The sequence below is a fragment of the Rhyacophila brunnea genome, unplaced genomic scaffold, assembly GCF_057557595.1.
Source record: "Rhyacophila brunnea isolate RB1 unplaced genomic scaffold, BYU_Rbru_1.0 scaffold_12, whole genome shotgun sequence".
Classification (NCBI taxonomy): Eukaryota; Metazoa; Arthropoda; class Insecta; order Trichoptera; family Rhyacophilidae; genus Rhyacophila; species Rhyacophila brunnea.
Window position 1 is genome coordinate 2615804 of NW_028232774.1, and position 26878 is coordinate 2642681.

Sequence of the window (26878 nt, forward strand, 5' to 3'; positions counted from 1 at the left end):
TCAAGTGTTGTGCTCACCCCCGCAAAGGTTTCAGAATTGATACAACTATTTTCTTCTATTCTATCTTCTTCTATTCGTATGCGTTCTTATACCACTCATCCGATTGCAATGAAATTTTGATCAAGTGTTGTTCTCACGCCCGCAAATGTTTGTGAATTGATACAACCATTTTCATCTTCTTTTTCTTCTATTCTATCTTCTTCTATTCGTATGCGTTCTTATACCATTCATCCGATTTGCGATGAAATTTTGACCAGTTATTGTGCGCAGCCTTCAAAGGTTTCTGAATTAGTACAACCATCCTCATCTTCTTCTATTCGTATAATATAATTGATTCGTATAATATTCAATAATAATATATTCACTGACTTGTTTTCTTTTTCAAGTAAATGGGTAACATTTTTAAGTCATCTTTACACGATTTAAGAACTAATACCCCCGTCGCCATCACGAAACAAATTGACGTATTGACACTTCGACGTTCGCTCTCCGAATGCCAGCGAGTCCAAAATTTCGTCGCGCATAGTGAAATATTTACGATAAAAAATTATATTTATAATCTCTGTGATCCCAAATTTGACAAAAATTAGGCATTTTATCATTCAGAAAATGGGCACGATCACCGCATTTGAAGATAATTCTAAAGAGACTGATTATAAGCTATGTTTTTGACCATTCAAATGTGATAAAACATCATACGAATAATGATTGTTTTATAATAATAATTATTATCCTAAGAATACGGAAGATTTTTTTTGAAATACGCCATTTCTATTGCCTTAACGATCGGTAGGGAACCCACCGGAGATTCTAGCCTGGGGGCCCGCTTCAAGATGTGGGGGCCATGAACTACACCTGTCCACACCACGTTGGGCTACTCTAAGTTTCCGGATCTCTCTTTTACTTATGGTCCATGTTTCACACGTATATGTGGTTACGGGAAGAACACATTGATTGAACACTGCGCTTTAGGCATAGTGGAAGGTCTCTTTTGAAGATATTATTCAGACGGCGAAAAGCACTCCAGCCTAGCTCTACTCTGCGAACAATTTCATCAAATATACATCCATCTATAGACACGTCTTGTCCCAGTTAGATGTAGTTTTTCACCTGTTCGAGCTGACTGCCATTGATGAGGATCTTTTTTGGCCCGCAAAGCAGTTGAACATTACTTTTGTCTTCCACATAATTTTTTTCCGACCATGTCCGACCACAGAGTACAGGTTTGTATTAACAGAATGTGTTTTTTACGAGAAATGGATGTCAGCCATTTGCTCAACCTATAAGGTCCATACCCTGACTCACACACAAATTGAAAAACAATATGTGTACTTGCCAGACTCAGGATTCGAACCTGGGACCCACGGCGTGATAGTCCAACGCTTAAGCCGCGCGGCCACCGCGGCCACATATACATCATAATAATTATGTCAAATGACATCATTTACATATTTTTCTGTTAAGTACTTCTTAAGTTCTAATAATTATTATTTTCTCAATGAAAAATAAGCACACAGTGTATAATATCACAAAAAATTAAATTCATAATTCACAAGGAAGAGATTGCATTAAGTTTTTTGCTCTCTTATAAAAATATTCAGTTCTGACATAATAATGTTGTTTTTGTAGTCCACGCTTAATTGATTACTGTAATAAAAATATGTGTTAACCCAATAAATGCCTGTGAGGTATTAGCATGATTGTACCCGGCGGGCTGAATTTCTATGAAAAAATAAAACCTTATAAATATTATATTATATGTTTTGGAAATATATTAAAAGTATATCATAGTGGCATGTATTTCACCATTATTCTTAAAGATGGCAGAGTGTGTACAATAATATATTAAATTATTTAAAACAATCGACCGGGTTAAATGTAATGAGTGTAAAGTACAGCGTATATATACGCTGATTTTCTATTAGCGGCCTTGAGCGTACGGTATTGTAGATTGCTTAAATCCGATTAACGACTCAAAAAAGGTCAAGTATCTTTACTTCATGTTAATGATGATTGATTAATTATTGATGTATATATTATAACACTGTATAAACCGTAAATGAAACAATTTGTGTTAAGAATTCTTATCCTTTCAAGCAACTTCTCCGTTTTGTTATAAAAATGGCTTCGTATATATTATACCTAATAGAAAATATGTGGAAAAGTATATACTATGTATAACTTCCCTGCGCTTTGAAGGGGAATGGGACGATTTGGCACCGCGAACTGGCCTCCGCCGATTGGCCTCCGGTAATTGGCCGCCGGTACAATCGGACGCCGGCCCAATTTCACGCCGACTCAATTCGACGCCGACCCAATTGGCCTCCGGGAGGGTTGGACGCCGCACAGTTGAATTAAATGCGCAATGGAATAGACGTACGTTACGATTTGTTGGAGTAAATAAGCAAGTCAGTTTAATATGCTTCTATCTTCTCAGTAGTTGTACCTTATACATTTCGCGCTTGACACATTTTTAATATAGATTGAGAATAATTATTATGCCTTATGATTTTTATTAAAAGAAAATAATTCTTCCCTCGCTAAAACTTAAAGATATGCATAATCAATTAATTTATAGTCTATACATGGGTACTTATTTATGTTTACAAGAAATATTAAAAATAATGTTAGATGTTAGAATGAAAATAACATTATATTTCAGCGTTTTATCGACTTAATATTATAATAAAGCTTAAACCTGTATATTATTATGCATAAATGCGTATTTTAAGATAGTATGAAATTACAAACAAAATATTAAGTAAGTTATCTGCTAAGTATAAATGTTTCAGTAGTTTGATTAATAAACTACTTAGGTACTGGGTGCCGGACGAAATCCCGAAGGCCAAAATCCCGAATGCTGAAATCCCGAATGGCCGAAATCCCGAAAAATAAAAAAATACAAACATCAATAATTGCGCATTTTTTTCAAGAGAGACAAAAACCCATTTTTTTGTGGAAATATAAAAAAATGTAAAATACAAACATCAATAGTTGCGCAATCGTGAGCGCAATTTTTTAAGGGAAACAAATCCCATTTTTGCGGAAAATGGGTTTTTCCGATTGCGCAATTTTTTTTCAGGAGACACCATTTTGTAGAACGAATGGATTTTGTGTATCTTCCAAAAATTGCGCAATTCACGATTGCGCAATTATTGATGTTTGTGTTTTACATTTTTTTTATATTTCCACAAAAAATTGGTTTTCGTGTCTCTTGCAAAAATTGCGCAATTATTGATGTTTGTATTTTTTTATTTTTCGGGATTTCGGCCATTCGGGATTTCAGCATTCGGGATTTCGGCCTTCGGGATTTCGTCCGGCACCCAGTACCTAAGTAGTTTATCAATCAAACTACTGAAACATTTATACATAGCAGATAACTTACTTAATATTTTGTTTGTAATTTCATACTATCTTAAAATACGCATTTATGCATAATAATATACAGGTTTAAGCTTTATTATAATATTAAGTCGATAAAACGCTGAAATATAATGTTATTTTCATTCTAACATCTAACATTATTTTTAATATTTGTTGTAAATATAAATAAGTACCCATGTATAGACTATAAATTAATTGATTATGCACATCTTTAAGTTTTAGCGAGGGAAGAATTATTTTCTTTTAATAAACATCATAAGGCATAATAATTATTCTCAATCTATATTAAAAATGTGTCAAGCGCGAAATGTATAAGGAACAACTACTGAGAAGATAGAAGCATATTAAACTGACTTGCTTATTTACTGCAACAAATCGTAACGTACGTCTATTCCTTTGCGCATTTAATTCAACTGTGCGGCGTCCAATCCTCCCGGAGGCCAATTGGGTCGGCGTCCAATTGGGCCGGCGTCCGATTGTACCGGCGGCCAATTACCGGAGGCCAATCGGCGGAGGCCAGTTTGCGGTGCCAAATCGTCCTAGACCCCTTTGAAGAAGGTTGTCATGAAAATGTGCTGGTATGACCTGGATGCAAGAAGACTGTCGAGGGATTCTTGGAGGCGCCGTGTGGTGTCCATATGTTTCAACTAAAGGGCGAATATGACCTAAGAAGAAGAAAAAGGAGAGGAAAATTCGTAATTTAAGCCCATCGCTCAGTTTTACGTCGCCGGTGAGCTATCGAAATTTCATCGATTTAGAGTGTCGTTGTCATGTATTCTTCATCAGTAAATAGTAATATCGTATTATCTTCTTATTTCCCATAAGTATATTATACCTGACTACTGTCAGACAACAAGAAATTGGCGATAACAGGAAGTCGCTGTAGTCGTATTTAGAAGATTTCTCAGTGACGGTACCTGTCATGGAGGAAACGCGTGCTAGAGGAGTGTTTAAATAATGTATCAGCTCCCCTTTCAGATGCGACACTTTTTCTTCTTTGCAATAAGCCAAAAGTTTACTAATAATATTCTAACGTCACTCCTGATCGTTTCAGGCATATTTTGATTATAAAAAGCTTCAAATTACGTAAATTGATAGATCTGTACACCACGGCAGCGTAAAATTAAATGATAAATTTAGGGGCGTTCCTCATTTGAAAACGGAAGTGCGATTCGCTGTACTGGGGAGAGATTGTTAGTTCACAATTTTAACACGTGGACAAGAAGTTCTTGTTCAACAATAGTATGTTATTTTTTCTCTGATCTCCACAGCCTACCTCTTTCCAAAGGTTACCATCCGCAACTTGTATATAGATAATCTTCTTTACAATATTAAAAAGACAACTATACGATATAACGAAAACGCAATATATTTAATCATAATTAAGATTTAGGAACCATTTTTAAAAGGAATTAAAAATATAATAATAATAATAATGGAAAACATGGTGTTTGATCATTGCTCACTGAAGAAGGAAGCCGATACATTACACGACTGGTCCTACTTTTCGACCCTCCCGTTGTCTATGGATGAGCTGTCGTTTTCTATAGAGTGCTCATACTGACGCGTCTGTCGTGTTCACTTGTCGGAGTATTCTTAGTTTCAGATTTCATTCAGATTATTTTAACGTATCTTGGAGACCTTGGAGTTCATCTGATTTAGTGGTTATGTGTTATTAATAATTGAAAGTGACGATCAAAGTAACTAAACTTTTTCTGCGTATAATAATATCATAATACACTAGGACGTTTGTCAATGTGACAGTCGATTCTAAACGACAATAACTACGAGGGTGGGTCAATAATTCCTTAGAAAAAAGCATTAAAACAGTTTTTATTTTTGTATTTTTTTTTATTTCTCAACATAATCTCCTTGGAGCTCAATACACTTGGTTAGACGTTTCTCAATTTTTTTTAAACCGTCAGAAAAATAAGTTTTCGGAAGGTCCTCAAAATAAGCATTTGTCCGATCGATGACTTCTTCATTTGAAAAAAAACGTTGTCCACTTAGCCATTTTTTTAAGTTTGGGAAAAGGAAAAAGTCACTGGGGGCTAAATCTGGCGAATACGGTGGGTGGTCGACCAATTCGAACTTCAATTCTTCAATTTTAGCCATTGATCGTAAACATGTGTGAACACGGGCATTGTCCTGATGGAAGAGGATTTTTTTCCTGTTTAGATGAGGCCGTTTTTCTTCAATTTTGTTTTTTAGCTGGTCCAATAAAGATGCATAATAATCCCCTGTTATTGTTTTTCCTTTTTCCAAATAGTCAACGAAAATAATTTCACGTGCATCCCAAAATACAGTAGCCATAACCTTACCAGCTGATTTTACGGTTTTCGCCTTCTTTGGACATGGTTTGCCTTCGCAATCCACTGCTTTGACTGTTCTTTCGTCTCTTGAGTATAGTGGTGTATCCATGTTTCATCTACAGTCACAAAGCGACGAAAAAATTCATCCGGATTGCGTTGCATGAGCGACAACAGGGCTTTAGAGGCCACCACCCTATTGCGTTTATTGTCGACTGTGAGCAAACGCGGCACCCATCTTGCAGAAATATTTTTCATGTCCAATTTGTCATGTAAAATAGAAATGACGCTACCTTTTGAGATCCCTGTAGCCTCAATTATCTCACTCAACTTTAATCTTCGGTCACTTAACACCATATCGTGGATTTTATTGATCATTTCTGGTGTAGTCACCTCTACAGGACGTCCTGAGCGTGGTTCATCCTTTGTTGATGTACGACCACGTTTAAATTCATTTAACCAGTTATAAATAGTTGCAAGTGAAGGAGCAGATATGCCGTGAACTAAATCCAACTCATTTTCTATTTCCTTTGCTGTTAACCCTTTTATATTAAAATGTTTAATAACAGCTCTAAACTCAATTTTCTCCATTTTCCATTTTTCCATTTTCCACAAGCAAATTTTTTTTTTAAATGTACGAGAAACACACAACAACCCGACCAATCTGATTGAAACTTCGCAGCATACTGAATCGGTAGTGCCGCTGCATGAAAACAAACCGCTTACAGTACTAGTCGCGCCACCTGTCGGCTTTTCTAAGGACTTATTGACCCACCCTCGTAATAACTTATTTATACCCTTCAGTCATTATATAATACAAACTCTGCTTGCAAGTACGTTATCAATAAATAGTATGGCAGTGGACTACTCGTTGCTTGTGCAAAAAGTTAGGCCGTTTCAGACGGGATACCGGTGTCGCGCTCGTATATAATAAGGAGGTATTTGTATTCGAATAAAAGGGCCTTTGTATTATGTTTATGATCGCCTCTCGCTAATGAGTCAAAGCGTGTCCGGAACACTTTTCCGTCGGCCGCTACATTCTCAAGCCGCCGATACACATGTTTTTATGACCGCAGCCAGTTTTATGTTCTAATTTATAATTATGCGTTGACTCATTACCTCTGGGCGTCCATTAACATAATACAAAGGCCCCTTTATTCGAATACAAAGGCCTCCTTATTATATACGAGCGCGACACCGGTGTCCCGTCTGAAACGGGGGTTATGCTCAGGCTTTATTAATCTAAAGATGGTGGTGGTTTGATACATTAATTGGGATGTTATGGAAGAAAGGTAAGGTAGGAATTAGTTATGTCGATATTGGAGTCATTGATCGATGTAAAGTAAAAATGAGAGCATTCAAAATTAATCAGTGCTTAACTCATTCGCTGCTGACTAGATAATGATTTTTTTAATTACCACCTTTAAAATGCACGTTAATTACATCGATCGGCCGCCTGGTCATTACGCGCCAGGTGCGTCTTCAGCGTCCAAAGTATTAATGAAAAGAAATGCACTGAAACCATTTGGAAAATTATTATTTAAGAAATAATAATATATAATTATGAAATGCATGTTGTCGCTCGTTTTCAAAGAGATAGTGATACCAATCAACGTTATGAAATATGTTTAAATTCTCAATCGAAAATTATGTAGATAGCAGAAATAATATGGAGAAAAAAAAACTATTTAATTCATATTCATATTAATTGGTAACTGTGAAACGAAACGATCGTTCGCTAGACCAATATTCATACATTAAATACATATAAATTCTACAAAATTTTAGCATAGGTAACGGTAAAAACCGTTATTTCACCCCGCGTGGCTTAAAGAGATATATATATATATAAGTCAGTCGCAGGGTCGGATTTAGGCTTGACGGGCCGGGCCTTAGACTAATTCATATTGGGGGCACAAAGAAAATAATTACAAGATAAAAAGAACTTTTTTTATACCACGTTTTTAAATTTTCTGTTGAATCATATAAACTTAACAATTCTATGTATTAATAATTTAGGACAAATAAGGCAATTGTCAACAAATCATTTTTTTTGCTATTTTGCAACAAACAAATATAGAATACTGAAATGTCATTTTGATTCTCATAGTAACGCATGTATATATTAATAATTTAGTTGCTAGGACCACCCCCTTAGCAACCAATAATAGTGAATTGGATTACGGATTTCTTCCGAAATAACTTTTCATACAAAACAGAATTAACTGAAAATGAATTCAATTCTACTTAAAGATGGCTAAAAGTATTTAAAAAATGCATTGGCATCTTGTTCTGATATATTTTAAAAGTTTAAAATGTCTAGCTAGTCGGAAAGTTAGTTAAAAATCGATTACAAGATTTTTACTGGATAAAAAACTACCGGACAAATAAGAATACGAGCTAAGAAAAACGTGGTAAAAAATAAAACACCATTTTACAAAATGTTAAATAAATGATTTTTGCATGACGTCATAACGTTTGATTATCGGTGACCTCTGTTATTCAAATTTGCGTTAGTATTTCTGCTGATGGCAATTTTTTGCAATTGATTTCTTCTTCTTCGGCCATATCCGCACCTTAGTAGACGCATATGGACACCATGCTGGTTGGTGCGTTTTCTTATCTCCTCGTTGCTTCTAAAGTCATATCACCGAAACCCAGTATCCGTCGCAAACATATGTTTTTGAAGCTCAGTATGCGGTTGCTCTGAGCCTTCGTAAGGTGCCATAATTCGCTTTCATAAAGCAGCACCGTCCGAATTTAAGAGTCGAATAGGCGGCATTTGGTTTTTACCGAGTACAGTCGTGAGTCCCAGACATTTCTCATCGAGTTGGATGTTGGTCCAACCATTCCCATTCGGATAGCGAGCTCTCTTTGCAAAATGCCTTCTCCCGTGATGTGTACCCCCAGGTATTTAAAGCTGTCGACGCTCTCGATATTTTGTCCCTTGCTAATCAGAGGGAAACCTGGATCAGGACAAGTGCTGTTGCATAAAACGTTGGTTTTCTTCGCATTGATTTTCGAACCAACGCGAGACGATTTGCCATGCAACCTGTCGATTGTCTCTAGAGTGCCCTCGATTGAGTTGTCAAATAGAACAGCGTCATTGGCATATTCCAGTTCGCATAGCTTCGCCGTGGCGGTAACAGATATGCCTCGGTCAGGTGGTATTGACTTCCGTAGTATGAAGTCAAAGAGGATGATGAAGAGAAACGGAGCAAAGACACAACCCTGTCTGACTCCGGCCGTGACAGTGTCACCAATTCTGACACAGCATTCGTTATTCCTGTGCAGGCATTTGATTATGGCAATGATCTTGGGGGGATCCCGTATGCTCCCAGTATCCTCCAGAGAGAAGGGCGGTGAAGACTATCGAAAGCCTTCTTATAACACACAAAGCACAGGCTTGCCTGTCCTTTAAGCCAAACGGATTCTAGCGTCTTGGAAGGCCACTAAATAGTACTTATACGGCAGAGCTACTGGATGTTGGTTTGACCTGGAATGATGCAAGAAGACTGGCGAGCGACGGATTCTTGGAGGCGCCTCGTGGTATCCATAATATGCTCCAACTAAGGGGCGGATATGGCCAAAGAAGAAAGAAGAAGAAGAACGATTCTCAGCCATGAGGAAACGACCGAGAAAAGAATTATATTATTTTCAAAAATATAGGTACTAGTATTGCGAATAGGGCCCCTGAATGCTTAAATCCGCTTTTTTGGACATAAGAAACGGGTATAAAAGATCGTTTTTGTGATATTTTGAATGCAGTGTCTAATAATATCATATGTGATTTGCTACCAATAACTACGTCTTTTTGTATTAATAATTTAAATATCAATCATACTTGAATAAAATGGATCATAAATTTAATAGTATGTTCGTTATCCTGTGTTTTACAATAATCCTAATAAGCTGTGTTAACGATGGTGTAAGTTCAATAAATGAATTAATATTAATTTTAGTGTAGGTAATAGGGGTAGTGCAAGACCTTATAGTGTAGTGGACCCCATATTCATGGGTCCAAAGAATTTGGACTATAAATACAAGGAGTTTTATCCGTTATATTTTCTGATATTTGAAATTATTTTGCATGCGATTAAGTCGGTAATCTCCACAAATATTAAGTTATGTCATTAAAGTCAGTATATTCATTGTGATTACTTACTCGAGTGCAGTTATAAACGGTTATAGACTAATTTTATATGATTGTCAAGTAAATAATGAGGTAAAAAATAAAGTGTAGTTTTATTAGCTGCTCGTCTACTCGTCGTGACGGATTATCTATGTACCTATACGCCCTGCAAATTGGCAAATTAATATCATAGCAATTGTGTGAAGATATCTGCAAACCAATGTAGCTATAATGCGAAGTCACTTGCAACTAATTTCATATTATGTAGAACTATGCTCGTTATTGCTTCAATTGCATGCGTTTAGGCTCTATCCCTATAGAAAGAGTTTTTCAACAACCTTGATGGGGGGGCATTTTTAAATAAAATGAAGTAAATTTAATGCATTGTGCTCTATCGCTTATTTAAACATACATTAAAAGTGACTTGAATGATTGTTTGAAGTAGTATCATGTTGTAACTGTCTAATCTAATGTAATCTGCCAAGTTTTGGGGTGAGGTATCTGGTTACTTGTAAATTGTACGTAAAACATTTCACCGTAGCAAAGTTCGCCGTGAGCTTTCTTATCGGAAAGAGATGACCGTACTATAACTATACGGTCTACAATTTTATTAGATTCAATCATCATCATCATCATCATCAGCCTGAATCTATCCACTGCTGGATGAAGGCCTCTTCAAGTTGCTTCCACTTCTCTCGGTCCTGTGCATTGCGTTGCCACGTACTTCCGCAGAACTTTATCATTTCATCGATCCAGCGGCCTCTAGGTCTACCTTGTGGACGTTTTGTACTTCTTGGATACCACTGGATGACTAGATTTGTCCAACGATTGTCTCTTCTTCGAGCTATGTGTCCAGCCCATCTCCATTTAAGGCTTTTAATAAACTTTATTACATCGCAAACCCTTGTCTGCTTCCTTATCCACTCATTCCTCTTTTTGTCCTTTCGCGTTATGCCCAGCATGCACCTCTCCATACCACGTTGTGCTACTCTAAGTTTCTGGATCTCTCTTTTACTTAGGGCCCATGTTTCACACGCATATGTCATCACGGGAAGCACACACTGGTTGAACACTTTGCGCTTTAGGCACAGTGGAAGGTCACTTTTGAAGACATTATTCAGGCGGCCAAAAGCACTCCAGCCTAGCTTTACTCTGCGAACAATTTCATCAAATATACATCCATCTATAGATACTTGTTGTCCCAGATAGATGTAGCTTTTCACCTGTTCGAGCTGAGTGCCATTGATGAGGATCTCTTTTTGGCCTGCAAAGCAGTTGAACATGACTTTCGTCTTTGTTACATTTATTTTCAAACCTACTTTGTTGCTTACTTCAGCGAGTTCCTGCATTCTGCTTTGGAGGTCTTCTGAGTCTTGCGAGAAAATTACTATGTCATCGGCAAAGCGCAGATGACTCAGGTATTCTCCATTTATGGGGATCCCTTTGTCATTCCAGTCAAGTTGCCTGAATAAGTCTTCAAGGGTAGCTGTAAATAGTTTAGGTGAGATTGTATCACCTTGTCGGACTCCTTTGCTGATAGGAAATCTGCGCGATGGTTTATGGAGATTTACAGATGCTGTTGCGCTACTGTATATATTATTGAAAATATTTATATAGCGTCCAGGGATTCCTTGTTTTCTGAGTGCGTCGAGTATTGAACATTTCTTTAACGAATCAAACGCCTTCTCATAGTCTATAAAACCCATGCATAGTGGCAGTTTGTATTCCTGGTACCGCTCTATGATTTCTCTGACGACTTGGATATGGTCCATAGTGCTGTATCCTCCTCTAAATCCGGCTTGTTCTCTCGGTTGGTTCTCGTCTAGTACATTTTGCAGACGGTTTGAGAGAATTTTTGTGAACGTCTTGTAGAGAATAGGGAGTAGACTTATTGGACGATAATTTGCTAGGTCTTCTCTGTCACCTTTTTTGTGAAGAATGACAATGCTGGCATTTTTCCATACCTCTGGGACATCCTCTTTGCATATGCAGGCTGTGAACAATTGTGCAAGTACTTCATTTGCATCCTTTCCTGCTTTTTTGAGGATATCTATCATAGTTGATTTTGGGAAAAATTCATGAATTCAAGAATGAAAACCTAACCTTACCTTACAAATAATCCAGTAGGTATATCGGGTATTTTCATAATTTGTTTGCTGCTGGCTTCCTGTAAAGTGTAAACCGACAAGAACCGTGTTTTATTTAGACATGAATTTTATGTCAGTACTATACGACCCAAAGTGGTTGGTCGGTCTTTAATATACGGCCATTTATTTCCGATACAACATTTGACGATGAAGTGTGTGATACGGCGAACTGCATACGTATAAGTTTCCGGACACGGAGGTATCTTTGTATCGGTTTGCCTGGCTATTTCTCCGAATCCTTACGGAGGGCTATTTCAAGTGATGTCCTGTATTGTAACTGATATAATTACTTATTCATGTACACAGAAGCGCGTTACTCTAACGCAACATGACGCAACTGATTCGTGAGAAAAAATAAAAGTGGGCCTCCGAAGAGTTAATACCTGCCACTCAGTTATCAAATTATATTGATATTATTGAAAGATGCATATTTCTTACATTCTGAGTGGAAAATAGGTATTGCCCAAAGCATAAGAAAATCCCGGCATAAAAAATGTAGGGCTTCTAATAGCTCCTGATTAGAACTGAAAAAGGGTAAATTAAGGCTATACTTCAGCTGGGGCACGGTCTAAAACGACTACGCGACGCGAAGATTTTGCAAATGACGCATGCAGAACAAAACATAATTTGTCATAAAAAGTCAACATGCGTCCATTTAATGTTATGTTTATTGTTCTATTACTAATAATAATAATATATTCATTGACATGTTTTCTTTTTCAAGTAAATGGGTAACATTTTTTAGTAATCTTTAGACGATTTAAGAATTAATTCCCCCGTCGCCATCACAAAACAAATTCACAGCTCGGCTTTCGCTCTATTGATATCGATTTGTGTTCAATTAACTTGTAACGATTTAGGTAGGTATCAGAGGTAATAAAAAAATGTTTAAATTCTTTGAATGCATTGATTTATTTGGAAAATTATCAATATTCATTATCGTGGGAGGCTCAAAATCAGTCAGGCCTCTACGTCACTAAGCGCGCTACTGCATGTACTTCATAATTTTACTGAAGACGAAACAGAAAGAGCTCAGCCATTCTTGGTAGTATTGACCTGTGTGTCCCTGATAACTATCTTAGAAATCGGGAGAATCAGTTGTTTGCTCTCCCAAGGTGCAGAATTAATCTACCATTGGTAATGCCAATTGGGAGGGCAATAATACTGTTCAACCAAATCACTTCGGACATTGATATATTCCAATTGCGTGAGAATACGTATATAGGTGGGCATTGTTTTATAAATTCTTAAAATAGGGTCTGCTTAGCTTATTCGGTGTTACTTCCTTGTATCTAATTTATATTTTTTGTATTTCTACTGTTTAATAACTTTTATATAATACTGTTTAAATCATATTTCTTGAATTAATAATTAGTAATGTTCACTATGACATGTAAAAATAAATAAAATTTGAATTAATTAATAATGAAATAAAACCAAATAGAATTTGAATAAATTAACCTAACCTAAAATAATATAACACATTTTATAATCGGTAGCTTGGTAAGAATAAAATTGTCTAAAAACATTTTTCGAAGTCAATAATATCTCGATTTGTATTCATTCATTTCCATGTTGCCATGTCTCGCTACGAAGTAGTATCACCAGAATGCAAATAATAATAATAATATGCAACAGGTGCCTACAGGCGACATTATTATTGATGTCAAAAGTTAAAATATGTAGATTGTTTTTACCGTTTACTCTTCAAAGATAATAATATGATAATATAATTTTAACGTAGTATAATAAAAGTTTAAAAAGCATGTTTAGCAACATTCCATATGCGTAAAGTATTTATTCTTTAGTAGTCCACACCAATTATTCATTTTCATTGAATTAATTGTCGGTAGAATTGATTTAGAGACAAACATTCAAACCTCAGAAATCGTATAAAATATTGTAATCTAGATTTATTATGAAGTGTTTATTTATATAAAGTCGATTTTTAATTATTTGAATGTAGTTTTTCTGATAAGATATACCTACACTATTCAGTTATTAATACAGAAATAATAAATAAATTGTTATTGATACGTCAAATTAAAATTCAAGATTATGATGAATCGTAAATTTAATATACTATTTTCCTTTTCTTTAGAAATATATTTAGTAACCAACGGAGTAAGTTTAATTGTTGAGTTATAATACGTTTTTAATTAAACTACTCAGGTAACTTTTCGCACTACGTTTTCTTCGTCTTCGGCGTATCCGCCCCTTAGTTGGAGCATATGGATACAACGAGGCGCCTCCAAGAATCCCTGTCGCTCGCCAGTCTTTTTGCATCATTTCACGTTAAACCAGCATCTCGTAGCTTCGCCGTATTCACTATATAGCTAGTATTTAACGGCCTTCCAGGACGCCGAAATCCGAAGAACCTTGAAGAACAGGCAAGCCAGTTTTAAGTTCTCTTCTGGCATCCACAGCACGTAGCTGAGCCAGGCCCAACGTCGCTTTTTCACTCTCAGCGTGATGAGAAGCTGTTTGATGTGTTCTCTTATCTCATCGTTACTCCTAAAGTCATACAACCCACCGCACACCATATCCATCGCAATCATCTATTTTAGAAGTTCAGTATACGGTTGCTCTGAGCCTTTGTCTTCTCTTCTTGGTCGTACACTCATGACTGAGGATCGTGACCACTTTTTAATTTTGCCATCCTTTGAGCGAACAAGACTTTCCATCCTTCACTTGGTCGCTCCAGCGCGCAGACGCTCTTCCTCTGCTTCGCCTTCCCTGGAGGCCACCCAAAACCATCAGTATCTCCAGGTTGTCCAGTCCGCGCCGGACAATATGTCCAAAAAAACTGCAGAATTCATCTCAAACATATTGCCGTTCCTTTATCTGCATGATTGAATGGTGAGTCCTGTGCTCCGTCCAAGAAATACGAAGCATTCATCGCCAACACCACATCTCAAAGGCATCAATTGCCTTCCGCTTCCTTGCCTACAGGGTCCATCAGTCGTGTCCGTATAAAAAGGGCCATAATTCGCTACCGTAAAGCAGCACCGTCAGAGTGCAAGCGTCGAATAGGCGGAATTTGGTTTTTACCGAGTACAATCATGAGCCCCAGACACTCCGCATCGAGTTGAATGTTACTCCAGCCATTCCCATCCGGATAGCGAGCTCTCTCTGCAAAATGCCATCTCTCGTGATGTGTACCCCCAGGTATTTGAAGCTGTCGACGCTCTGGATATTTTTCCCCTCGCTAATCAGATCTGAAATCTGTATCAAGACAAGCGCTGTTGCATAAAACGTTGGTTTTCTTCGCGTTGGTTTGAAAAGCAACGCGAAACGAGTTGTCATGTAACCTGTCGATTGTCTTTTGAATGCCCTCGATTGAGCTGTTAAATAGACCTGCGTCATCGGCGTATTCCAGGTCGCATAGCTTCACTGTGGTGATACTATGGCGGGATAATATTATTTTCTTCCCAAAAAAAGTAAAACACTATTTTCACCTATAATAAGCGAAGCATAGTGGCGAAGGATATTATTAGATTTCATATTTGTCTCTAGTTCTCTTCTTGAATCAAAGCCACTATAAATGGTATCAACTTGAATTGAAGTAATGTATAATGCCTACTGCGTGGCCCTCCAATAATTTATAAAGACAGTTATTTCAACGGTAAACACAATGTAAATATAAGATTTTTAACATGGTGTATCTACTATCTACATAATATAATATAGTATAAAACATGGAGCCAAGATCGTCTATAGTCAGATAATAGAACTAAATTGCGAGTTCTAATGGTAGTGCTAGTAATAACATTATTTCGAATTCGAAGACGTAACATATTCGCAGTAAATGAAGATCTTTAATTGCATAATATTTCATTCATATTATTAAATGCGTTTCCATTTTTTTAATTACAATAATATTGCATTCGAAGTAGGTATTAGCAATAACTAGCAAAATTGTCGAACAAGAACGTGATAAAACTGTGAAATAACAAGCCCCTCCTTTGCAGTAAATTGCACTTCCGTTTCAAAAAAGGAACGCCCCTAAATTTATCTTTACATTAATTTACCCTTCCGTGTGACATACTCCTTGACTTCCCGTCTTCAATGGGGAGCCGGAATAAAGTTTTGTAGGCCTAAGCGTGCAGCTTGTGCAATTTGGACAACCAGCATTCAGAGAATCAGCAGGCAAAGCATGTCCCATGTTTAATAATTTTAGCCGTCAGGGTGTAAGTAACCATCATCTGAGGGGCTCGGGGGGGGGGGCAACATTGAAATGCCTAATACCAATTTTATGTTTTTCAGATTGCATGCGATGCGCTGACCCCGTGCCCGGTACTGTGTCCGTTGCCATGCCCCAACTATACACTCACAGTCGATTTAAACAATCCTGTCGAGGAAACAAAATTTGCACGGTTAGTACCTACACTACATAATAATATATTTTTCTGATCAGAAATAACCTGTATGAAAAATGGTTTTTATTATCAACGACATCTTTTGACAGACAAATTATTTGGATATCTTGGTTTAGAATTTTTTTGAAGTTATACTACTTTTGGCACGTTTGCGAAATCAGATCAGCGTGTATTTTTGGCGTGTAACATGTAACACATAAAAAAACGCACTCGATTGGATTAGAACCACCGATTGTTCGATTATCAGCCGAACGCACTACCTTTTCGTGACGATTATACAGTATAATATTATAGTTTAGAATTGTTCCGTTGCCTAGGCAGCGAATTTATTATTGTCGGCCATTTGCAATTCCTTACGTAAACAAACTATTAAACGTCAGAGTGACATTTGGTACTTTAAAAATAAAAACAATGAGAAACCATTATATATTTAAGTAATATAAGTTAAAGTATATAAAAATAAACCAACGGCACTTCAATAAGCGGCCCGTTTTCCTACATGTGTACTTTTCTTACAAGCTAGTCGAAGAATCTAGGTTATCACAAGTTTTGTTTTTGTTTTGTTACGCCAAAGAAGAACACACACCGAATTTTTTGATACATCTGCTGATCGTTCCCAATTTTTTTTAAAACCACATATACCTATCAATATTTCTCTAGAGTACTGAGCCCCAGCGTACAAGATAATGCCAAGGGTACACAGGCAAAACAAGAAATGTCACACAAAATTGAAAAATGACTTTTCCAACATGTCCGATCATAATAAGATCATAATATGGTTCTCCACTAGGGATTCCAATCCTAATCGATTCGATACCTATAAATCCCGGGATTGGTAAACATAGTCCCTAAACTCTCGGGATTGAGTTTTTTTTATAAATATTTATGGAAAATAAAATAAAAACGAAAATACGACAGAAAAAAATACTTTTAATAATATACAAATACATTAGAAATAAACTGAGTTTGTATGAAGTTTGATTTATCACCCATGTGTCGCCAATTCATTTAAATTTTTTAATATGAATTATTAAAAATGAGAAAGATTGGAAAAAAACAATGCTTTGCACTTTTACCACGTTTTTAGTGCATTTGTCATTTTTTATTTTAATTGAACTTGTATTTGTTATCTTTTCATAAATAAATAAAACTCTTTTACCTTCACATTATTATTTATACATATTACAATAATATTTACTCCATTAAGCCTAGGTATTTCCAAGATTGACCGTACACAATAAATGTCTTAAATAATATAAATTATACTAAATTTATTTTTGACCGATTTTATCAACGTTATACTTATTGAAAATTTATATTAACTATTGAAAAAAATGCCAATCTCGGGACCAGTCCCGGGATCGTCAAATCGTCATCCCGAGATCCCGGGATCAAGATTTTGGCTCGGGATTGTATTCACTAGTCTCCACAGACAGGGGAGAATTGTATTAACAGATTTTTGAAGTTATATTTCTTTTGGTGCGTTTGGGAAAACAGATCAGAGTGTATTTTTCGCGTGTGACGCGCCGATGTAACGCTTTTGGCGTGTGACCGGCTGCGATGTAACACATAACGAATTAATTTAGAAATTTTGATGATCCAGCGGGTTTTATGGGGTCTTTGTGATCGTTAAGTGCCCATCGAGTAGCACAGCATTTTTGTTTAGCGATTTTCCTTCTACTGACATATTCCCCCGAATGCCATTTTACCAGCTTGGCAACCTCTATCACATCGTGTACCTACTCTTGCCTGCCTTTGTATCCATTGGTATATTTTATAATCTTTTCGCGTTATACTCAATATGCACCTTTCTAGTTGACTAAAATGTAATTTAACAATGTGCTTATTCCAGAACTCAGCTTCCTAAACTGTGGAACTCCAAAGCCTTCCGTCCACCGTCTGTTCTAGTGACTGAGCTGTATAAAGTTCTCCAAGAAATGTTGCTGACAGATTATAACATCTTCCAGTACACTGTGAGCACACATGCTATACTGGCAACCACGTATCTTAGTATCTCAGTCGATATTAATGATATTAATGTCTGCACCGTTGCAAAGGTAATATATCATCGTATTCTTAGCTTGTTGTACATATCAAGTTTTCCAAGTCGAATGTGATATTTTGGCAAAAAATAGTTGGTTGCGCTTTTTTTAGTGGACTTTTATGTTAAGAAGGCTGGCGCGCACTGGAGCTGGTTTTGTGTTCATGCACTCACGCACCGATAAATGGATGTCTTGGAATGTCACTTTTATGGTTTCATTTGGGTTTTGGGATAAATTATGATGACAAGCTTAGAATGGATGATAGACGTGACGTTCGTCCAAATCGTATCAGATTTGGCGCAACGCAGCATGAACAGATGCGTTTTAGATGAGTCACTCTGTGGTTAACGCGACCTTGGTCTATCGTATTGGCGCGTCGGCTGTCTTGAACTAGCTGGCTGTAACTTGCAATCACGGTCGACTCATGACCCGTAACTGCTGACTTGCAACAATGTCTGCCAATTCGAGGTAGGTGAGAAGAAAGGAATGAGCGCCACCATAATTGGCCCAACCATTCAAAATTCATTATCCACCTTCCGAAAATAGCTTGTACCATAGTTCCATTGTATGCAAATTGAAAAATAGTATTACCGGAGACGGGACAAAACAGAACATGAATAAATAGAACACGAATAAATAGAATGGCGACGAAACAGAACAGCGATAAACCGAACTATGAAAATTCAGAACAGGGGAAAATGTTATAACATTTATTTTTTTCGTATCCAATTATTAATTAAGTACTTATAATAAAATTTATGGTATTAAATAATACATTCCTATTTATATTATGGGAATGTTTAATTTAAGATTTCTGAAAAATACTACCGTTGACCAAATAAATATTATTATGATGTTACTAGATAGATTACAATCATGGCTCGAAATGAGCGTGGTTTCTAAATCATAAAAATAAAAATATAAATGTGTATAACTTGAAATCCTTTTTATTTATATCAAATCGAGCTTCAATATTGAGACCATACCTAAATAAGGTATCACCTTAAATGAGCTTACCATTGACGGAGCACCATTCCCACAAATTCCTCCGTGATATTAAAAAAATTTCTAAATTATTATTAGAAATAGAATCGAAAACAACTTGTCCGATCGCACGCTCGGTGGGTTTTTTAATTGATTGATTCCCTGTTTTGTTTTCATTTATGAAACGGAAACCTGTGAGGCCAACGGAAGACGCGTGCGATCGATTCGGTAAAATCCAAATCACATTAAATCTTTCACCGGCTTTCACTAGATACGCGATTTTTTCTGCTTTTATCATATTTTTCGCGGTGCACTTGCAACTAGACAACGGTGTACCGGTTAAGAACCACTGGGTTAGGCATTCATTGAATGATGACTCGACATCAGTCTGATTATATTTTCAGGGTGTCAATGCTACAATTCGCCAGGCGGAATGCAATGATATAGCATTCGTCGCTGAGTCATTGCGGTTACTTGCTGCGGAGCACAGACCAACAAGACGCATTATTATGAGAAGCATTCTTTTGGCTGCAGGATGTACTAACGCCGATCCGCTTGTAAGTATATAAATAACTACCTTTTCTCGATGTCGGTTAGAGCCCGAGTCACCGGCGGGTTTAGCGACACCCTTGTGAAAATATTTTTTCTGATCTACAAACCGCCTTTGTGTTTCCGATCTGGTAGTCGCAAAGACCAATTTTGTTGCATTTAGAAAATTTGCGACGTCGTACTGCCAATGTGAAAATTTAAAATCTACATCCCTGTCTACTGAATAATTAATATACCTACCCGTGGCAAAGGGTGGTAGGGTAAAAAGAGGTAGACTGTTAAGATCCACCATAAATAGTGCACACTAAACTTTTTCAGTCATACTTATTTGTTTTCATTGAAATAAGACTACAATTTACAGATGCTGTTGGTTGGTTTTTAAAATTCAATTAAACCCTGTGAAACCAAACTATAATAGATAATACTCAAAAATACTCGTATATCTTTAAAATATCTAAAATTATGCAATTAAATCATACATAACTTTGAATATTTTATAGGTAAAATAATATTTTTTATCTATTATAGTTTGACTTAGGCAGGGCTTAATGAATTTAAAATAATGAACCAACAGTACCTATGTGTAATATGTATTCTTATTCGAATGCAAATACATAAGTATGAATGAAAAAGTGTGCACAAAATTGTCCCAAACCATTATGGTTTGGTAGGGTTTAATATATTTTTTAAAACTAACCAACGCCATCTGTAAATTGTAGACTTAGTAGACAAAGGGTCGTATGCATGAGATTCCCAAATACTTTGTAGGCTATATACTGCTCATTTGTATGCATGGGTGCAAATGTAATTCGATGTTTAGCAACATCACGATGTGACTTCATAATGTGTCATGGTGTCCAAATAATGGCAAATTTATAAAATTTCATTCCCCGACTATTAATTTAAAATTTTGAAATTTTAAATGTGTCTGAAAGTGTGCGAACGGTACCATATTAATAATAATAATTATAAATGAATAACTATTATGAACTTTAAATAATTTATCAGTTATTTTATCACATTTATTTTATAATTCTACTTTACGAAAAGATAGAGTATCGCCAGTAAACATTTCCATTTGGTGGCAATACATACATATTATGACTAACTTCACTTCAATCACTTCTATTAAGAGATGTCAAAACAGAATAAGAATAAATGAAAGAAATGCAAATGGATTTATATAATAATATGTAATGATTTCTGTATAATATTATCATTTATACCAATCACCGTATGACACTATTGATGTTTCCAGTGTATTTGAGAGTTGTGCCTTGTTTATTACAGTTATCTTACAATAATTAACTGGGTAGGTAGGTACCATAATATTTTGAATAATGCAGAATGCTTCCAATTGCATATTTTAATGCTGGTTACAGCAGTAGGTACCTATCTTTGCGGTCGTTTAGCGGAGATATTTTTTCGTAATCTTACGTAAATCCATCTTATCTCTCCATGAGAAATATTGCGTTTTGTAAGCGAAATACGAGGCATTGTATCAGTTACCTAATATCTAGATTATAGACTACGGATCAAAATTTTCGTATTTAATAAACAGCACGACTAGGAACTGTGTTCGCAGTTCGCAAATGTTTTACAGAGTCTACAAAATGAACGAGGGCCTCAAGCAAACGTTGTTTGTAATGAATGCATTGTTAAAATGACATTTGAAAGTAACAGATGAAGCAGCCATTTTGAATGACGTGTGACGTCTGATTGCTAACGTCACAAGCAGTGCTATACGCTTTATGGTGGACCATCGGTTAAATAGCTTATAAAGAATTTGGTAATCTCATACATACGGCCCAAAGTTTATTGTGGACTATTTATGTCAGGTCTTAACAGCCTATCGCTACCCTTCGCCACTGATACCTACTGAAATCTCGACATCTTTGCATTAGAACATTCAAGCTGAAAAGTGCTTCGCGAGTGTTGAAACCGCTTCTTCTGAAGCCACATCGTGTGTCATTTATGTCTTCATTGCATTTTCAAAATTCCCTATTATGAACAATTGTTGACAAAATCTTTAACATTATAGCCGGTACCTAGCGTATCAAGCTAATTGTTTTAAATTTACTATTTTTTTATTCAACGAATAATTCACAAGACACCCAGCAGATCCAACCTGCATTTCTCGGGTTTCGCGCCCATGCACATAGACCACCAAACTTAATTGCGACAAATTTTAACTAGTGGCTCTTAATACTCTCTGAAGCGCTTTCCAAATTGAGTTACTATGGGCGATCGGCTTTTGTATTTTAAATCAAAATAGGTATTGCTTTAATTACTTACCGACGTCACGCATCACTTCAAGATTTTTTGTTGTAACTTACTTGAACTTGCTAATGATTTATAATTAACTATTTTTTTTATTCAACGAATAATTCAAAAGATTTAAGAATGTAACATTCTAAATATTAAACATACATAAATCTAAAAATACTTCTGAGAAATATATATTATAACCAATAGAAAAAATCTTTTCTGAAAAAAGTAAGATACCCAGCAGGATCAAATCTGCATCTCTCGGGTTTCAGGCAACACTTTTTCAAAAAAGATTTTTTCTATTGGTTAAAAATATATAATTTTTTTTCTCAGAAGTGTTTTCAAAATATGTATATTCAATAATAATTGTTTTAAATTCACTGCACTCATTTTCATTCGCCATTTTTTGGTAGAGTGATGAATATCGACTTTAACCAATCATCGAGAATTATGCCCATTTTGTAAATTGTATTTTAAAAAAATGGTTCTATACGTTTATCCTGGATACAGCGGCAAATAATCCAGTATATCGGCTATTTTCAAAATGTGTTTGCCTCTGTATCCAGGATAACCAACTAGTACCAAAAAAATCAACTAGATTTTTGAATTGGTCTTCATCTAATATTTATAATTTATATAACAGTTCATTGTATATAATATAGAGCCGTTAGCTTTAGTGATATTAACGCAGTTTTATTTTTCAGTTACCTGCTCCACAATGTTATAAAAACGGCTTTGTATATCCAATAAAAAAATTGTTCAAACTATACGGTAGAATGCTGCCTTGCGCTTTGAAAGAAATTACCATGAAATTGTATCACTCTGAAGATATCGTGGACAAAGGCCATGCTGCTGTGATTGCAGCAACACTTTCGCCTATATTGAGAGACACCTTCGGTATATTGCCGAGACAATACTATTATGAGGTACGTAATATTTGATTTTGATTCAGCTGAAATATATGGCTGTACGATGCAATTTGACGTGATACTATGATTGGTATAATTAGGCTCAGGCTAGGCCTACACTACGCGGAAATTCCGTCGCGGAGGATGCGCGACGGAACGCAAATCAACCAGATCAAGACAACCGATCTTCCGCGTAATCTGTCCGATGACGGCAAATTATAATATGTAATAAACGTATTGGCGTACCGCGTAGTGTGGGCCTAGCCTAAGGGTTTCTAGGTACTAAAAAAATAATAATAGGTACCTAAAATATGTAGATATAATTGGAAAATATGTTATTAAAATTTCATAATTATGTGCTTAGAAATAAAAAGGTGCTAAAAGGTGCCCACGGTGGCCGCACGGCATAAGCGTTGGACTATCACGCCGTGGGTCTCAGGTTCGAATCCTGGGTCTGGCAAGTACACATATTGTTTTTCAATTTGTGTGTGAGTCAGGGTATGGACCTAATAGGTTGAGCAAGTGGCTGACATCCATTTCTCGTAAAAAACAAAATCTGTTAATACAAACCTCTACTCTGTGGAGGCCCATATGATCCTATTAGGATCGGACATAGTCAAAAAAAAATTAAGTATCACAATAAATCATAATGTATATTTCAACAGTTTAATTTATTATTTATTCACAAATAGAAAACGCTATATTACAATAAATAATAAAATAATGCTTCAAATGTTCGAAAGTGAATCATTGACGATTTGACACTAGGAAATTTTTATACGTGGAAAAACTTCTTTCCACTCAGTTCTAGAGATGTTAATATTGCGTATGTAAATGAAACTATTTGTGAAGTAGAAAAAAATTGAAACATCTGAGGCATCTGATAGATTTTCCAAAATATCTTTAATATTGTGCAGCGTTTGAAGTCCAGTATTTTTATTTAAAACACAATTTAATTTTGTACTTATTTTTATTCCAATTGGTACAGGAACATTTTCTTATTTTAGCAGCAGTATTGTTTAAAATATTAATTTGCTCCACCACTTAGTGACTTTGTAGAATTGCGTTTACTAGTGTTATTGTGTTAATTAATTTTGTGTTTATGTGAAAATATGTGCTTAAGCCTAAAATATGTAATTATCCAAAATTATTTCAAAATATGTGATAACAAATAGGGCTTAAATATTTCAAAATTGTCTGAAATAGATAGATATTTTTGATAGTTTGTTGTGGGGCCCCTAAAAACAATATTTTAATACCTAAGAATCCTAAGCCTAGGTATAATTAAATGATAATTCATATTGTGTAGAATTTTACTTTATAATTATTTTATATCTGATTGATAAGAATGGCTATTTATCCAATATGGCGAAGGGTAGCTCGGCTGCCACAAAAGAGGGTCGCAATCAGTGCTTCATAATAATATTATGATGACGAGTGCCAACAATTTAATGATTCAAGTGGATTTAAAAAACATGTAAAATACAAGGAATACCCTTAAATTTACCTCGCAAAAATTTTGGGTTAGGTAGGGGAGGGGGCATGTCTGTAGTTCCTGGTCCAACGCCACTTCTTCACCTTTGATGTGATACTCGAATAACTCGATAAACCTCATAGAGCGAGATAACTTGCTGACGGCATAGAACTATAATCAATATACTTTAGACAATATAGACCTGGATGCATGAAATGATAAAGTTCTGGGGAAGTACGTGGCAACGCAACGCACAGGACCGAGAGAAGTAGAAGCAGCTTGAAGAGGCCTACATCCATTCTTCTTCAGTAGTGGATAAATTTAAGCTGATGATGATGATGATGATCACTCTGATGACACTTTTTACTTTTCAGGAATTGCTCATGTTTTCAACACCTGCTATTCCCATGAAGTGCTGCGACGATCGCAAGAGACGGCTCAATCTACTTTCATCCATAAGACAAGAAGAGGCGGACACGAGTACCGAAAAGATCATCCAAGAAAGGTTCACTGAACCATGCAAATAAATATATATTATGAAGAAGTAAATAAAATTATGTGTCTAACTTTTGTCATAATTTTCATCAGTGGCGTAACATCCCAGGGTGATCCCTAGCATCCTCTATTATTCCTATATCTAGCATTCCCTAGTCCGGTCTATTCTCAGCAATCCTACTAAATTATAATTCAATTTCAATTTATTTATTTTTAGCATATTGTGGACATTAAAAATTATAAGTTTAAGACGTTCACAACATGACATGAAACATTATTATAAAGAAGAAGAAAAAAGTAATAAAAGCAATAAAAGTGAAAATATAAAAAGAAAACATAATTTAAACATACAAAAGCATTGACAATACTGACAATACAATTATACTTCTATATAAGTTCAAAGTACATCCAGTAGCGGCTCGCGGTGACTTTCTATGTGATGGGGTTTAGCCGTTTATTATTAAATATACAAACCTACATACTTTCTCATATAATACATTATGTACCAAGCTACAAACAGTAAAATGACTGTCTGAGTCGTTACTTAATCACATCTGAAAAGCGTCCTTAAGAATATTTACTTAATTATTAATAATAATTATTATAGACTATATCAGTTTTGAACAACGACATACAGCAAGCGTTTTTACTCACACAGGGGTTATTTGATTCGCTCCCCAGTATGCGTATACTTACTTTAATTTATCCATATCCTTTGGAGAACGAGATTTGTACCGCGGCGACGGGATGGGACTGAGTGAACCCGGTCAGCAAAAAATACACGTCACAGCTTTTTTAAATTATACATATACGGTGTCACCGTGAAATAGGGCGTATTTTTATAATATATATAATATTTTATACCGCGTAATCATCATTATATCTGTACCTCAGAGGCAGACGGATGCAACTCCGTTTTTGGGGAAAATGAGTTTTTTTAAGAATCGTCATGCTAAAGGCTTTATCTATTAGTGGTAGAGAGATGAAAGTATTAATCCAAGATATGCATAGAATAAAGATGCAAGTGCCATACCTACCTTAGAGGCAGAAGGATGCAAATCCAATAATCCACTAAGATAAAATTCTCTCAAACCGTCTGCAATATGTACTAGACGAGAACCAGCCAGGAGAACGAGCTTTAGAGGAGGATACAGCACTATGGACCATATTATCCAAGTCATCAGAGAAATCAGAGCGGTAACAGGAATACAAGCTGCCGCTATCCATGGGTTTTATAGACTATGAGAAAGCGTTCGATTCCATAAAGAAATTTTCAATACTCGATGCACTCAGAAATCGAGGAATCCCCGGGCGCTATATAAATATTTTCAATAATATATACAGTAGCGCAACAACATCTTCATAAACTATCGCGCATTTCTTATCAGCAAAGGAGTCCGACAAGGTGATACAATTTCACCTAAACTATTTACAGCTACATTTGAAGACTTATTTAGACAACTTGACTGGAATGACACGGGTCCCCATAAATGTAAAATACGTGAGTCATCTACGCTTTGCCGATAACAATAAATAATAGTTTGCAAGACTCAGAAGGCCTCCAACGCAGAATGCAGTAACTCGCTGGAGTAAGCAACAAAGTAGGCTTGAAAATAAATGTATAAAAGTCATGTTAAAATGCTTTGCGGGCCAAAAAGAGATCCTCATCAATGGCATTCAGCTCGAACAGGTGAAAAACTACATCTATCTGGCACAATAAGTGTCTATAGATGGATGTATATTTGATGAAATTGTTTGCAGAGTAAAGCTAGGCTGGAGTGCTTTTGGCCGCCTGAATAATTTCTTC

General features: G+C 35.9%; 1 protein-coding gene across 1 annotated transcript; it reads left to right on the top strand.

The window, feature by feature from the left end:
- The first annotated feature begins 1202 nt into the window (after positions 1–1202).
- LOC147077653 (uncharacterized) lies at positions 1203–25352 on the top strand. Its single transcript, XM_085940060.1, has 6 exons — positions 1203–1223; positions 16239–16348; positions 18204–18408; positions 19782–19934; positions 22899–23120; positions 24951–25352. The coding sequence occupies exons 1-6, from the start codon at positions 1203–1205 to the stop codon at positions 25101–25103; spliced, it is 864 nt and encodes a 287-aa protein (XP_085796186.1). The 3' UTR covers positions 25104–25352.
- Positions 25353–26878: the final 1526 nt, after the last annotated feature.